Source organism: Myotis yumanensis, unplaced genomic scaffold (genome assembly GCF_028538775.1).
Source record: "Myotis yumanensis isolate MYYU_CA2020_CCGP unplaced genomic scaffold, mMyoYum1.0.hap1 SCAF_14, whole genome shotgun sequence".
NCBI classification, from domain to species: domain Eukaryota; kingdom Metazoa; phylum Chordata; class Mammalia; order Chiroptera; family Vespertilionidae; genus Myotis; species Myotis yumanensis.
In genome coordinates this window covers 42691050-42703762 of record NW_027223765.1, presented here as the reverse complement: position 1 = coordinate 42703762, position 12713 = coordinate 42691050, and the positions used below count along the sequence as shown (strand labels likewise).

The window sequence follows — 12713 nt, the reverse complement described above, 5'->3', positions numbered from 1 at the left end:
CAAAGCCTGGCCTGTACAAGTCTGCTCTGTTCTTTGTCCTTGATTGTCCCACTACATCTCCCCCTGCGGGCCCCACCTTAGGTGAGTGACTTAGTTTTCTGCACGGCCCCCTCTGCGCGCACAATGCATCGTTTTACTGGTGGGGCATGTTGATATGAATTGATATCAAAAGCCTGTTCGTTCTCAAGACGCCATTTGAAAATACAGCTTTGAAAATGTAGGCAAATGAGCATCTTTCTCCAGGGTTGATCGCAGCGAACCTTCACCTACCCTCACCCCAGGGGTGAGACAGAGGCTGTTTTGAACAGGATCTTTCGTCACTGGCTGTCTTAAGTCACCTCCTACTGAACTTATGGTTGAAGATTCAGGGTCACAAGGGAAAGAAAACAGTAATTAACTGGCAAAGTTGATTGAGCGGAATTTTTTTTTCCCACAGTATGATTAGAACATGACTGTGGGCTGAGCACCATACATAATGTAGGTTCTCCCTCGTATGTCATTATCCAAACATTTCTTAATGGAGTGCATTTTTTTAAGCATCTGCTTTTGTAATTGAATGTGTTCCTAAAGATGGGTCAGCTAACTAAAACAAAATCCCACCAGAAAAAAACAAAATGTGCTAATGCCTCTCCCCCCAACCAATTTATAACTTCCTAATTAGCCTGCCTCATTTACAACTTGGAAAATTAATTTTAGATGCCCTCCCCCCCCAACCCAAGTCATCATTAATAGAAAGACAGCAACAGGGAGTGAAATAGAAATGTTTATAAAGCTCCCTTTTAAATTGACTATGATAAGTGAAGTAGCGATGTATTACCATCCGGATTCTGGAGTTCTCTCTGAGAAGGTTAGCCACAGCCAACACTCAAAAGAAGGCATTTATCTTAGTGGGAGCCACCTTTCAGCCCTCTTTTGTTTTATTCCATAGAGGATTTTTTTTCCAGGGTGGCTGAAACCATTTTTTTGGTGTTTTATTAGCTATATCTTGACTACCTCCTACAAACTGAATGACAGTTTAGGGTTATTAAATGTGTCCGTGCACATATTTTCATCCATTGTTAGCCCTGACTAAATGCACACAAGGGCACAGAATTGCCCCATTTCACTCCATTGTTGCCCATATTTGTTAAAGAAATTATTCCCCTTGACATTTGTTTAGGCTGCACTTTGATAAAATGCTGTCCATGGTCCGCTTTCTTAGCTTGGCATTCAGCAGGCTATTATAGATTTATTTCTCTTTGCATTATCTTATCTTCCTTCCTAGCATATTTGGGCTCCTTTTTTTATATTTTAAGCTGCATTTTAGGGCTAGACAGATCACCTTAGTAGATGTACACGGGAACATTGCAGTTTCTAAAGATAAGGTTGCAAGCCTTTGGCGTATACTAAACCCCACTAACTCTAAAGATGAGTATGTATGTTCTCTCTGCATTGTCTGTGAATAAGCAAAGAGGCCAGGTTAAGTGCTGAAAGCGATTTTAGGCTCATGGACACTTTCTTCAGGTGGATGGGACAGTCACAATTTCTGAAGTGATGTACACATATGGAGAAGGTGATTGGATCTGGAAGGTGATTCACCTGCTGGGGAAAAGAATAAGGATTTTTCTTTGTGTTTCCAATTTATATCCAAGTGTCCTGTCCCTGGTATTCTTTTGATGCTGCACCTCTTTTGTTTTCCCAATATGGGAAAGGCTGGATCAAAATTCCCTGTTGGAAAAAGAAAAAGCAGGAACATTCGATTTAAGTTTCTTAATTTTTTCCAGTGTTTGCCATTTTCTCAAAATGGACCTCTGTGTTTTTTTTCAGTAAAGTCTTCATCATTAGGTGCTCTAAGTATGTATCAGCAAAGTGGCTTATGGGAATTGTAAAGGTGTAGAATCTGATGCAGAATCTTATGTTCAGAAATCCTCACCTAAAAAAACAAAAAACAAAAAAAAACACAAAAAACAAAACACCCTGACTTTTAAAGCAGAGGTAATGAAAGTCCTAACTGCAGAATTAGCTCTCAGTGATCTAAATTATTAGTTAAAATGTATCATCTTGATAAAGAATTATTTAAAATTCATTTTATAAAGCTTATTGCTTAAAAAAAATTAATGTATTGACTCTGCCAACTCTAGAATTAAGAGTTTGCTCTACCTGGCATTCCTGTAGAAATAGGTCATTACCTATTAAGGTCAGGCATAGCCTTAAAAGCGTCATAAATTCTTTCTAAGTGTGAAATGATCATCTTTGTCTAGTTTTATATACTTTTACTACCTTCTGGCAATTACTCTTTGATTTAATTAGACTAAAATTGTTGAAAGTAGAATTCAATCAAAGTATTTTAGGGTAAATTTTCATTAATAACGGTCAATATTTAAATGAGGATTTCAAAATAGATATAACTCTTCTTACACTAATTTTATACAGAGTTCTATCATTATAAATAGATTTGTTACTTATAAATAGGTTTGTTAGTCAAAAGCAGACAAAATAAAACAAAACAAAAAGGACACTGAGGAAAAGATTATGAAGAACAAAATTGATTATTGTATATTTATACTAATATTGATGAGTGTTTTTAAATGTACTTTTACAAAAATGATTTAAATGTAACTAGATTTGGGGCTGTATTTAGTGATAACATCTGTAAAGAGTTAGGAACTGATATGTTTTTATATGATTAACAAGAAAAATGATATTAGAAATTAATGTATTGGAACTTTTGATAGTATTATAACAGGGGAAATATATGTTAAATTCTGAAAATATTAAATTATAGAATTATAGGGGAAAAGGCGTTTAGAAGGCTCATTTTTTAGGTTAATGATGACTTTTAACTGTTATTAAAATTATATAATTCTGAATTTTGACCTGAAAGAGAAAGATGGGTTAAAAGGGGCCATAGGACTGGGAATACAAAAGTGGACATAGGGAGCCTACCGAGGAGATTATTGTGGCTGCCCTAGTGGGAATGATGTAGACTGTTCTAGACGTGTATGAGAGTATGTGTGCAGGCACTCACCTGTGCATACAGAGCCAGAGGGCAGAGAGAACATAAATACTTTGATTTAAAAATGAGCAAATTTCACGTCTGCCACGTATTTGGAGCCTGTTCCTGTAGTTTATTTGGTGACTGAAAAGCTTCATTTACATTTTTTTAGACTTTACTCTTAGGATACTTTGTGGAAGGGAAGAATAATGCAAAAAGGTACATGCAGAAAAAAATTTAAAAGTAGCCTATTCATTTTACCACTATGAGATAACGACTGTTAGCGTTTTCTTCCTGTTTTTGTTTTTCCTAGGAATAGAATTTTATGTTTTGGGATCTTATTCTATAGACATCTGCATGTCAAGAACTGTGAAGGATCTGAGGTTTTCCCTATGGTACGCTTAACAAGTCAGCCTGGTTCAGTGTCATGGATGCAGGCAGCAAACCAGAGACTTTTAGGTCAGAGACAAAGGACTTTATTGCTCAAGGTGCAGACAGCAACATCAGCACATTTATGTCAATTCTCCTTTCCCCAAGTTCCATGAAGGCAAGGCAGAGGGGACAGATGAATAGCTACACCTGCAGTGGGTTGCATTAAAGGAGGGCAACCCTGAACTTAGGGTGCCCAAATCTTTTATAATGGGCAGTAACATGCTTGCCCTTTGCTCTGGAAAGAGACACTATTATACAGGGCTGTAAGCATAGCTATTCTTTGATCCTAAAAGAGACACTACCTCGATCTTCCAAGGCTATTTATTATACAAACATCCTTGAAAAAAATGTGAGAAAAGAAGATAGTGCCTATGCTCATAAAGAGTGTGCAAAAATATGAGACTCATGGAGAATTGTCTCTCAACAAACATGTTTTCACATATTATTATTTTCCATCAGCATTTTACATGGCTGCATGTAGCTGTAAAGAGTGAGTCATAGGGATGTAGCATAATTTGCCATCAACTCCCAATTTTCTTAATGATTCTTAAGGTTTTTTCCATTGAAAATTTTCACTTGGGCATTTTAATTTGGGGCAGAGTGTGGTAAAATATTGCAATCACCTGGGGTGTGTTGTAGCTGAGTTGGTGTAGAGATTTGAAGTCCATGCAGACTCTTCAGCTTGGCCTATGTAAAAATATGCATTGGCCATCAACAACAAGCATGTCTGTTGTCTTAGGATGTTACCCAGAAAGAGACGGGCTCTATAAAGCTAGATATTAATGCTGCTATTCGTAGTCCAGCCTGCACTGGTTTTCTTCTGGAAAGTGGAGATATCTCCTGACATTTCTGCTGCTCACACATCTGACTGAGCCTCAGTCGGCAGCTTCTACTGCCTGGCATTAGCAGGGCCCAGAAAAGTCCATACAAATCCCTGCAGTGAACAGGGGAGGGGGGGACCTGAGATCTAAATAATGACTACATTGTCCAATCATCTGGGGAGGGTCTGGTCTGGTGGTGGGGATTAAAGAAAGGCAAAACAGGTTTTAGTCCTGGGACTTGTGTGCAAAAAAGTACCCAATATTGAGGCTTTCCTGGGACTGTGGGGTCTTCTCAGTTATCTAAACAATGATTGAAGTGACACAATGGCTGGGACAAGACTTCCCTCAGTGGAAAGGAGGACTAAATAAAACACACCAGGCGAGCCATTTCCTAGTTAATAATGGTTCCAGGAAATTCCAGATTAAAATCTGCAATAGATGTTGCAATAAAATTGGACTGTTAAAATTTGAGGAGTCTATGTTCATAGCAGCACAATTCACCATAGCTAAGATCTGGAAACAGCCTAAGTGCCCATCAGTAGATGAATGGATTAGAAAACTGTGGTACATCTACACGATGGAATACTATGCTGCTGTAAAAAAGAAGGAACTCTTACCATTTGCAACAGCATGGATGGAACTGGAGAGCATTATGCTAAGTGAAACAAGCCAGTCAATGAAGGAAAAATACCACATGATCTCACCCATTCATGGATAATAAAGACCATTACAAACTTTTGAACAATAATAGATACAGAGGCAGAGCTGCCTCAAACTGATTGTCAAACTGCAGTGGGAAGGCCAGGGAGGGTTGGGGGACAGGAGGGAGGGGAGTAAGAGATCAACCGAAGGACTTGTATGCATCCTTATAAGCATAACTAATGGACATAAGACACTGGGGGGTAAGGGAGGCCAGGGGTTTGTCAAGGGCGGGGGGCGGGGGTTGGGGGGGGAAGGACACTTATGTAATACCCTTTGTAATACTTTTAGCGAAAAATTAAAAAAAAAATTTGAGGAGTCAACTTTAACACTTTTCTGAGTAAGCAGTGACCAGAGAGTAGTCAGGAGTCAACTCATTGTCATTATTTTTACATGAGAAGAGTTGTACATGGTGTTGTCAACATTTGTGAGAAGTATAAAGTGAACTTCTCTATTGCTTGAGCAAACGTTTTAGTCACCTGCTATTTGCTCAGTGCTTGGCCAGAAGCTGGAGAACTAGTAATGCCCAAGACCAAGGAGCTTCCACTTTCATGGAGTGTCAAGTAGAGAAAAATCAATATCTAAAATCCTTTCTAATAGTGAAGAGTTGTGTGAAATGAAACAAAAAATGCCGGGGTAATGTAGCCGGCCAGCGGCTTGGGCACACGGTGCCAGGTGAAGAGGCACTGCCAAGGAGAGCAGCTGGAGATGGCTTGTCTGAAGTGGATACCTTAGAGCTGAAACCTGAAGGATAGGGAGCTGCAAGGTGAGGCCATTCCAGCCAGAGGCAATAGCAAGACAAAGCTTATGAGGTGAGAACAAGTGTAACATTTTCAAGGACTAGAAAAGAGTTCAGGAACAAAATGTGCTGGAGCCTAATGATTGAGGAGGGAGAAATGGAAAAAGATGACCTCACAGAGGTAGTTAGGGCCAGTTGGTGTAACGAGTTGCAGGCATCAGTAAAGGCTCTGGATTTGAAATCTAATGAGTGATGCAATGGATTTTTCATGCAACAGGGTGGTGGAATCCGGACTTCGAATGTTTTTAAAGGTTACTTGGCCTCTGTCTGTACCAGGGAGACTAGTGAATGAGCAATGTGGATAGGTGCTGGTGGTTGGGAAACATTTCCTAGCAACAAATTAGTTTAGATAAGGAATGTATTTTGGAGTGAAACCTACTGAAGTTGTTGATTGACTCTGGATAGAGAAGGAAGGAAAGGAATCAAGGACAACTTTAGGTTTGGGGCTTTGGGCTACTTGGTGGATGGTGCTGTGATTATTGAGATATGGAATACTGAGGAAGAAATGATTTTTGGTGGAATGGCAAGCAAGCCTCACTAATTGCATTGAAAATGGGAAGGGAACCCTAGTAAGTACTATCTCTGCCTGGCTTCAAAAGGAAAGCTTACAGGGAAAAAAAGTTATACTTGATATTGAAGTTGCTGCCCAATTTTGTCCGGTTGTCTTAGAACATTACCTGGTTAATGGATGGATGGATGGATGGATGGATGGATGGATAGATATACAGGTAGATGGAGATATGGATGGAAGGAAGGATGGACAGGCATATGGATGAATAACTTAATGGATAGATGGGTAGATGGATGAAGGTGTTTTAAAAGCAAATGTTCATATGGACTCCCTCCATTTCTTATATGCAGCTATATCTGTGAAGCCATTGAAAGCCACTTCTCTTAGAGGACAAAGTGTGTGGGTCTCAGGGATTCTGACCCACATAACTTTGTCTATTCTGAGAGTCAAGGAGGTAGTTTGTCTTAAGCATTATTCATAATTCCTTCACATTGAGATAATACTCCGTGGCTCATTTCAGTTATAAATGCCAAATGGTGTTTTTCCCCACTTTATGCAAATCATCACAATAATCTTTATTTTACCAGACAGGAAGCTCTGCTTGCGGCAATCAGTGAGAAAGATGCAAACATCGCCCTGCTGGAACTGTCTGCCTCCAAAAAGAAGAAGACGCAGGAAGAAGTGATGGCCCTCAAGCGGGAGAAAGACAGACTGGTGCACCAGCTAAAGCAGCAGGTGGGGCCTCCTGCCCGTCAGGTGTGTTTTGCTGGGTTTGGGCCGTTGGGTGCTTTCTGTGGGTTTAGCAGCTCTTCATTTTCCCATGTCCATCCTGCAGGCTCAAGCAGCTGAAAGCAGGTAGGAGTGAAATGACCTGAGTTGTCACTGGAGCACCATTTTACTGCTTTTCTGTGTGGGCTGCATGTGCCTGGGCTTGTGTGGTTTGCAACCAGCGCTGTTTTCCGTTCTTTTGTGTTAGCATCATCTCCCCAGAAATAGCTCTCAGCTCTCTTCCTTCCAGTGGACTTTGTGTGACTTCTGACTAAATCCTAGGAACTACTAATTAAATTCTGGGCACATTCTCTCCTGTTGGACCCGTTATCTTCTGTCTTGCTCACTCTCTGGGCCTATAAATAACTTCCCTCATCCAGTTCTTTAGATTTCTTTCTCACCAGACTTCCAGCTTTGGCTCTTTAACTGTTTCCTCCTGGACCTTTCGGCCGAGGGACATCCCCCAGCCCCTGGCACCGCCAGGCTATGCTTAGAGCCCTCCCGGACCATTATTTAGTCTAATATTTTTTTATCACCTGTTTACCTCATTATCCTGATTTTCCTCCTCACTCGGCCACTGTACTTCTTCTGAGGGAAAAGGAAGGAGGGATAAAGTCCTAATTTGTGCAAAAAAAAAGTTATTTGCTTTCTGAAGGGTCTTCTGGAAGTGGCTTCAATGGAAATAATTGTACCTGAAGCATATTGCAAAGTCATCCCTGAAATCTTCAGGCATTATTTCTCCTCTCTATATAACTCAGGAGCTTTTGGAAGCAGCGGTTCAAATGTTCACTCAGATCCTAGCTTCATTATGAAACCTAGCAAATATTATGGCTCAATGCTCCGTGGTCTCACAAGGTGGCTGCCACATCTTACCTCAGGCCCCATGTGGCTCTGAAATTCTCTGAATGCCACATGGTAACACGTGGAGTGTGTCCACTTTGATTCCAGCCCCCAGGACTGGCCCGCTGCCTGCTAGGCTGATCTGGGCTGAGCACAAGGTGCAAGGTGAGTGGAAGGGAAGCCCAAAGGCATACGTCCCTTCTCCTCACAATTGGGCCAAGCCTTCCTCCTCAGGAAGGAAAAGGCATCCTTTGGCCCTGAACCAGAGGCCATTTCTCACGGGGCTGCCTTGCTGAAAGAGAGGGACCACCACCGTGCCTGGGCACCTTCTCCTGCAGAGGGAGGGTCCCAGGCACTGCCAGTCATGGGGGTCATTCCACAGAGCGGCATGCCTTGCTAGTGCTGGCCCTGGGGCTCGGGGGCCGCTTCCATCTGACCTCTTGTTTGGGGCTGTGCATCTTCTACACTGGGGTTCTCACCCACTTGGCCACAGAAAGTCAAGATGAGTCTCCTTCTTTAATTTCTCCTAGTTCCTTCCCTGTGCGCCCTGCACCCTCCCCTCCTGCACCTAACCATTGTAGCTTTCTCCCACAGGTTTATAGACCTAGGAAACAGCCCCTGAGCTCGAATATACCATGCACTTGTGATGCTTGCTACAGCCCAGATATTACGGCCAAGTACCACGGGTCCAGCTACGATGCACACATGATCCAAAGGTCTCAGGTCAGTCAGTGGCTAAGGAGACACTTGCCCCCGCCATGGAGGGTGGGGGTGCGTGAGAGCTACATCCTATCTTGACCTTCACCTCTTCTGGTGATTTCCAGTACTTGGTAGCCATAAAGCCTGGAACCATAAATGATAGCATTATGTGTTAATTTGTAATGTAATTTCATTGATTACACATTTGTTCAGGGTTCCAGACTTGGTGAGCCCCCCTACGGGACCAGCTCCTCTGAAATGGTCCTGCATCACTGCAGAGCCAAGGCTGCCAGAGGCCTCCTGTCGGGCATAGTGGATGAGGTTTTTCTTTCTGTCTCTTAGATACTTTGCCCCTCATATATCCCTATGCTTTTCCCAATAAGGATTTTTTTAAGGATCCTTTTTTTCTTGCTCAGTATCATGGAAATGCATGATTCTGAGTGCAGGGTTCCAGGAAGGGTTGAGTGTAGGCCTTCAGTGTGCTCCTGGGAAACCACACAAAGCCTTCATTCTTCACAACAGGCTTGGTTTGGGGTGTTGTGGGGCACATTTGGGAAACCCCAGCCATACAGAATTAGGCTCCTGCCTGGGCTGAGGCAGGTCTGAAAGGCTGTTGTGGGAAAAGAGGCAGCAAAGGAGGAGGATGGCTCCTCGGTGATGTAGGTTTGAAACTCCCTCACACCCTCCCTGCCACAGACAAGGAAGAGCACATCAGTGTATGTATTCTTGTAAATGGAAATGATTCTAAGAATAATGATCCATTTGCGTACGAAGCACCCTCTTTTTATTGAGTGTTTACTCTATGCCACTTAAGAATGTTCTCTGGCCATTCACCAAGAGTGGGCTCTGCCCAGAGCTCTAAGACTTAGGCACCAGTAATTACTAATACTTTTGGCTCTCGCCATGCACCAGGTATGGATCTGAGAGCTTTACGTACATACACTCATGAACTCCCAACACAACTGAAGGACTGATGCTCTTACAGAGAAGGGACCAGAGGTCCAGAGAGGCCAGGTGCCTTGCTCAGGCTTTACAGCTGGGCACACTGTGATGCTTGAAGAGACCCTTTGCCACACAACCATAAGTGGATCTTGCAGGTGCTATCTGGAGTGAATCTTGCTTCTAGCTCTTGTTACCTGAGCCATCATGGCAAGATACTAAACCTCCTGAAATTCAGTCTTCTCATCTGTAAACTGCGCTAATAATCTAAGGCAATGGATTGTTGTGAGATGTAATGAATATAGAAGTGCTTTGTGTATGACTAGCACATAATAGGTGCTACTTATATGTGAGGTGTTCTTGCTATTACTACTGTTAGTAGTACTTGATTTTATCACTACCGACCCTCAGAGACAGGTTGGTTTTGACCTCATTATCACTGCTTTTTGCATGCCTGGGAGTCACCACTCATTGAGCACAGTTAGGAGAACATACTGTGGAACTGTGGGAGAAAGAGCATACAGGTGTCCTCCCAACCCTCAAATCCAGGCACTTGGGGAGCAGTGTGCAGGCAGGTCAGGAATTCTAGACCTCAGCTTCCGGCCTGCACTGAACAAGCTTATTATTAAATTTACTTGGTTTGTGTATCCAGCCCACATAGACATCAATAAGAGAGGGCATCAGAGGAGCCTATTTCCAATGCATCAGCCTGTGCCTCCCAAGCTGCCCGGGGACACGAGGATGAGCAGAGGTGGGTAGCTTGGCCAGACCAAGTGCCACATTGGACTTCAACTCAGCAGCTCTTCATTACGGGTGTTTTCTGTGTTAAAATGCTAGGCATTTTTGGAATACCTCAGTGACAAAATAGATAAAGTCCCCGTTCTCATGGAGTTTCCTTTTTAATGGGGGGTGGGGGGCAGAAAAGCAATAGATCATGAACATAATTAACAAGTAAATTACATGATAGAAAAAGAGGAGTATAGACCAGTATAAGGGAGAACAGGCATTCCAGAATAGGACCGATGGGCTGGTGACACTGTAAAATAGGGTAGATAGGATGAGCCTCCTTGGGAAGGAGACATTTGAGCAAAGACTTGAAGAGGGTGAGAGAGTGAGCCCTGTGGCTATCTAGGGCAGTGATCGGCAAACTGGCTCGCAAGCCGCATGCGGCTGTTTGGCCCCTTGAGTGTGGCCACGAAGTTTTAATCGCACTGTACGTGCGCGCCCGAACGTGGTATTTTGTGGAAGAGCCACACTCAAGGGGCGCAGTTTGCCGACCACTGATCTAGGGGAAGAGTGTTCTGGCAGAGAGAACAGCCAGTGCAAAATCTCCTAAGCGTGGTATATTTTGGAGCAGATAATCTCTGTAGTTAGGAAGCAGAATTCAACAGCCATGCAGCCTTAGAACAAGGGGGTCTCTTTTGGGTACCACTCAGAGTGCCCTGTTTAAGGCTGCCCAACTGAGCCTACTCTCCAAATCCCCCAGCTCTGGCCTCCAAGGAATCCCAGAGCTTACCTTGCATTTTAAAAAGCATTGCCACACCCCGGCTGGTGTGGGTCAGTTGGTTGGAACGTCCTCCTGTACACCAAAATGTCACGGTTTGATTCCTGGTCAGGGCACATACCCAGGTTGTGGGTTTGATCCCAGGTTGGAGTGCGTGCAGAAGGCAGCCAATCAATGTTTCTTACATCGATGTATCATGTTCCTCTCTCTCTCTTTCCCCTTCCTATATCTCTAAAAATCAATAAAAAAGGCATATCCTCAGGTGAAGATTAAAACAATAATAATAATAATAAGCACTGACACTTTCTTTGGAGCCACAAAGGGCTAAAGCCAGAGTTTCTTGTCACACTGATGAGATTTTCAAATAGAGTAGAAAGAGGCTCTAGGACAAAACACTCTCCCGGACTTTCTGGCAGTCTCAACACCACTCCGCTGGATTCCACAATCCTGCACGCCATGTGCTGGAGGGGGCAGGCAGGCAGACAGTACTGGCCACCACCAAGCCCTGGCCTGCTCAGGGTGTGGCTGTGCCTTGGAGAAATGCAACCAGCCTCCAGGACAAGCCAGAGGCTCTCAGACCTCACTCCACAGAAGCGTGATCTTATCTAAAGATAAATGTTATGATACTCATCACCCTGTAGCCCTCACGTCTGAAAAACCTTCCCTGGCTTGCCTCACTGTTGGGATAAAGACAAATTCAGACCCATGTGCTCTCTGCTTGGCACATGTGATTCCCTCTGCCTGGCACACATTGCCTTTGTTTTCTCACCTAGTCAATGCCCCCTCATCCTCTCCATCTCAGCTCAACATCACTTTTTCAGGGAAGCCTTCTGGGATTTTCTCCATTGGGTCAAACCCCCAGTGGGCCACTCCTATAGCATATGTACATCACTTAATTACACTGTAATAGAAACAATTTTGCATTTGTTTTTGTGAGTACTTAAGTAGTAATTATCCACCCTGCTAGTTTATGAGCTTTATGGGGACTCATGATTTTTTCTGCTGACCACTTATCCGCAGCATATAGTGGGCATTCAGCAATTATTTGTGAAATGTATAAATGAATGAATGAATGGATTTCTGGGGCAGCTTATTTTTTTAAAAAAAGAGACATCATTGAGCTAGTATGACTTTTAACAAGAGTTAACTGCATAATTCTTCTTATCCCAGTATTCTAGGCATACACCATCACCAACCTATAGGAGTCGTAGGAGAGATGAGACCTGTTTGCCAAATGATGACCACAAAATGGTGCGTGTCCTTTCTTGCCATGTCGCAAGGCACTTTACAGAAACGCCTTTTTTCATATGAATTATTTGCAATCATGACCATTTTCAACCTTTTCTCTTAATTTCTTCATCATATTCTAGTTCAAATCCTCTCCAATTTGGGGGGTTCTTCTTGACTAAACTATCAGTGAGTTTCCGGATGTGGCAGAGATTACTTATTATGAAGGGAGCCCTTCCATCTTATCCCTGAAAACTGAGCATCTCATAAATCAGTTTGCCTAGAAATACCTGCACTCAGTTAAGCATCTGTCAGGAGAGCCAGAGAAGGTGAAATGAAATGAGTTCAGAAATTCCAACTATGCCTAACAACAAAAGAATCTTTATGATACTCTTCACATGTTGACGCCAATGTTGGTTGTAGGCTGAGCACAGTAGAAAGGTAAGAGAGCAACACAGGTTACCTTTCAGCTATGTGTTGCATAAAAAAAGATAAAGCAT

The 12713-nt window shown here is 42.9% G+C and overlaps 1 protein-coding gene across 5 annotated transcripts in view; it reads left to right on the top strand.

Annotated features, from left to right (window-relative positions):
* The window catches only part of ERC2 (ELKS/RAB6-interacting/CAST family member 2), an 882521-nt gene that overhangs the window by 656486 nt on the left and 213322 nt on the right, over positions 1-12713 (top strand). For 4 of the 5 annotated variants that reach the window (XM_070390793.1, XM_070390792.1, XM_070390791.1 and 1 more), the window contains one exon: positions 6824-6971. In XM_070390793.1, coding sequence (XP_070246894.1) covers positions 6824-6971 — 148 coding nt within the window. Of the gene's footprint in view, positions 1-6823; positions 6993-12713 lie in introns of all 5 variants that reach the window. The other variant, XM_070390789.1, reaches the window with a different exon arrangement.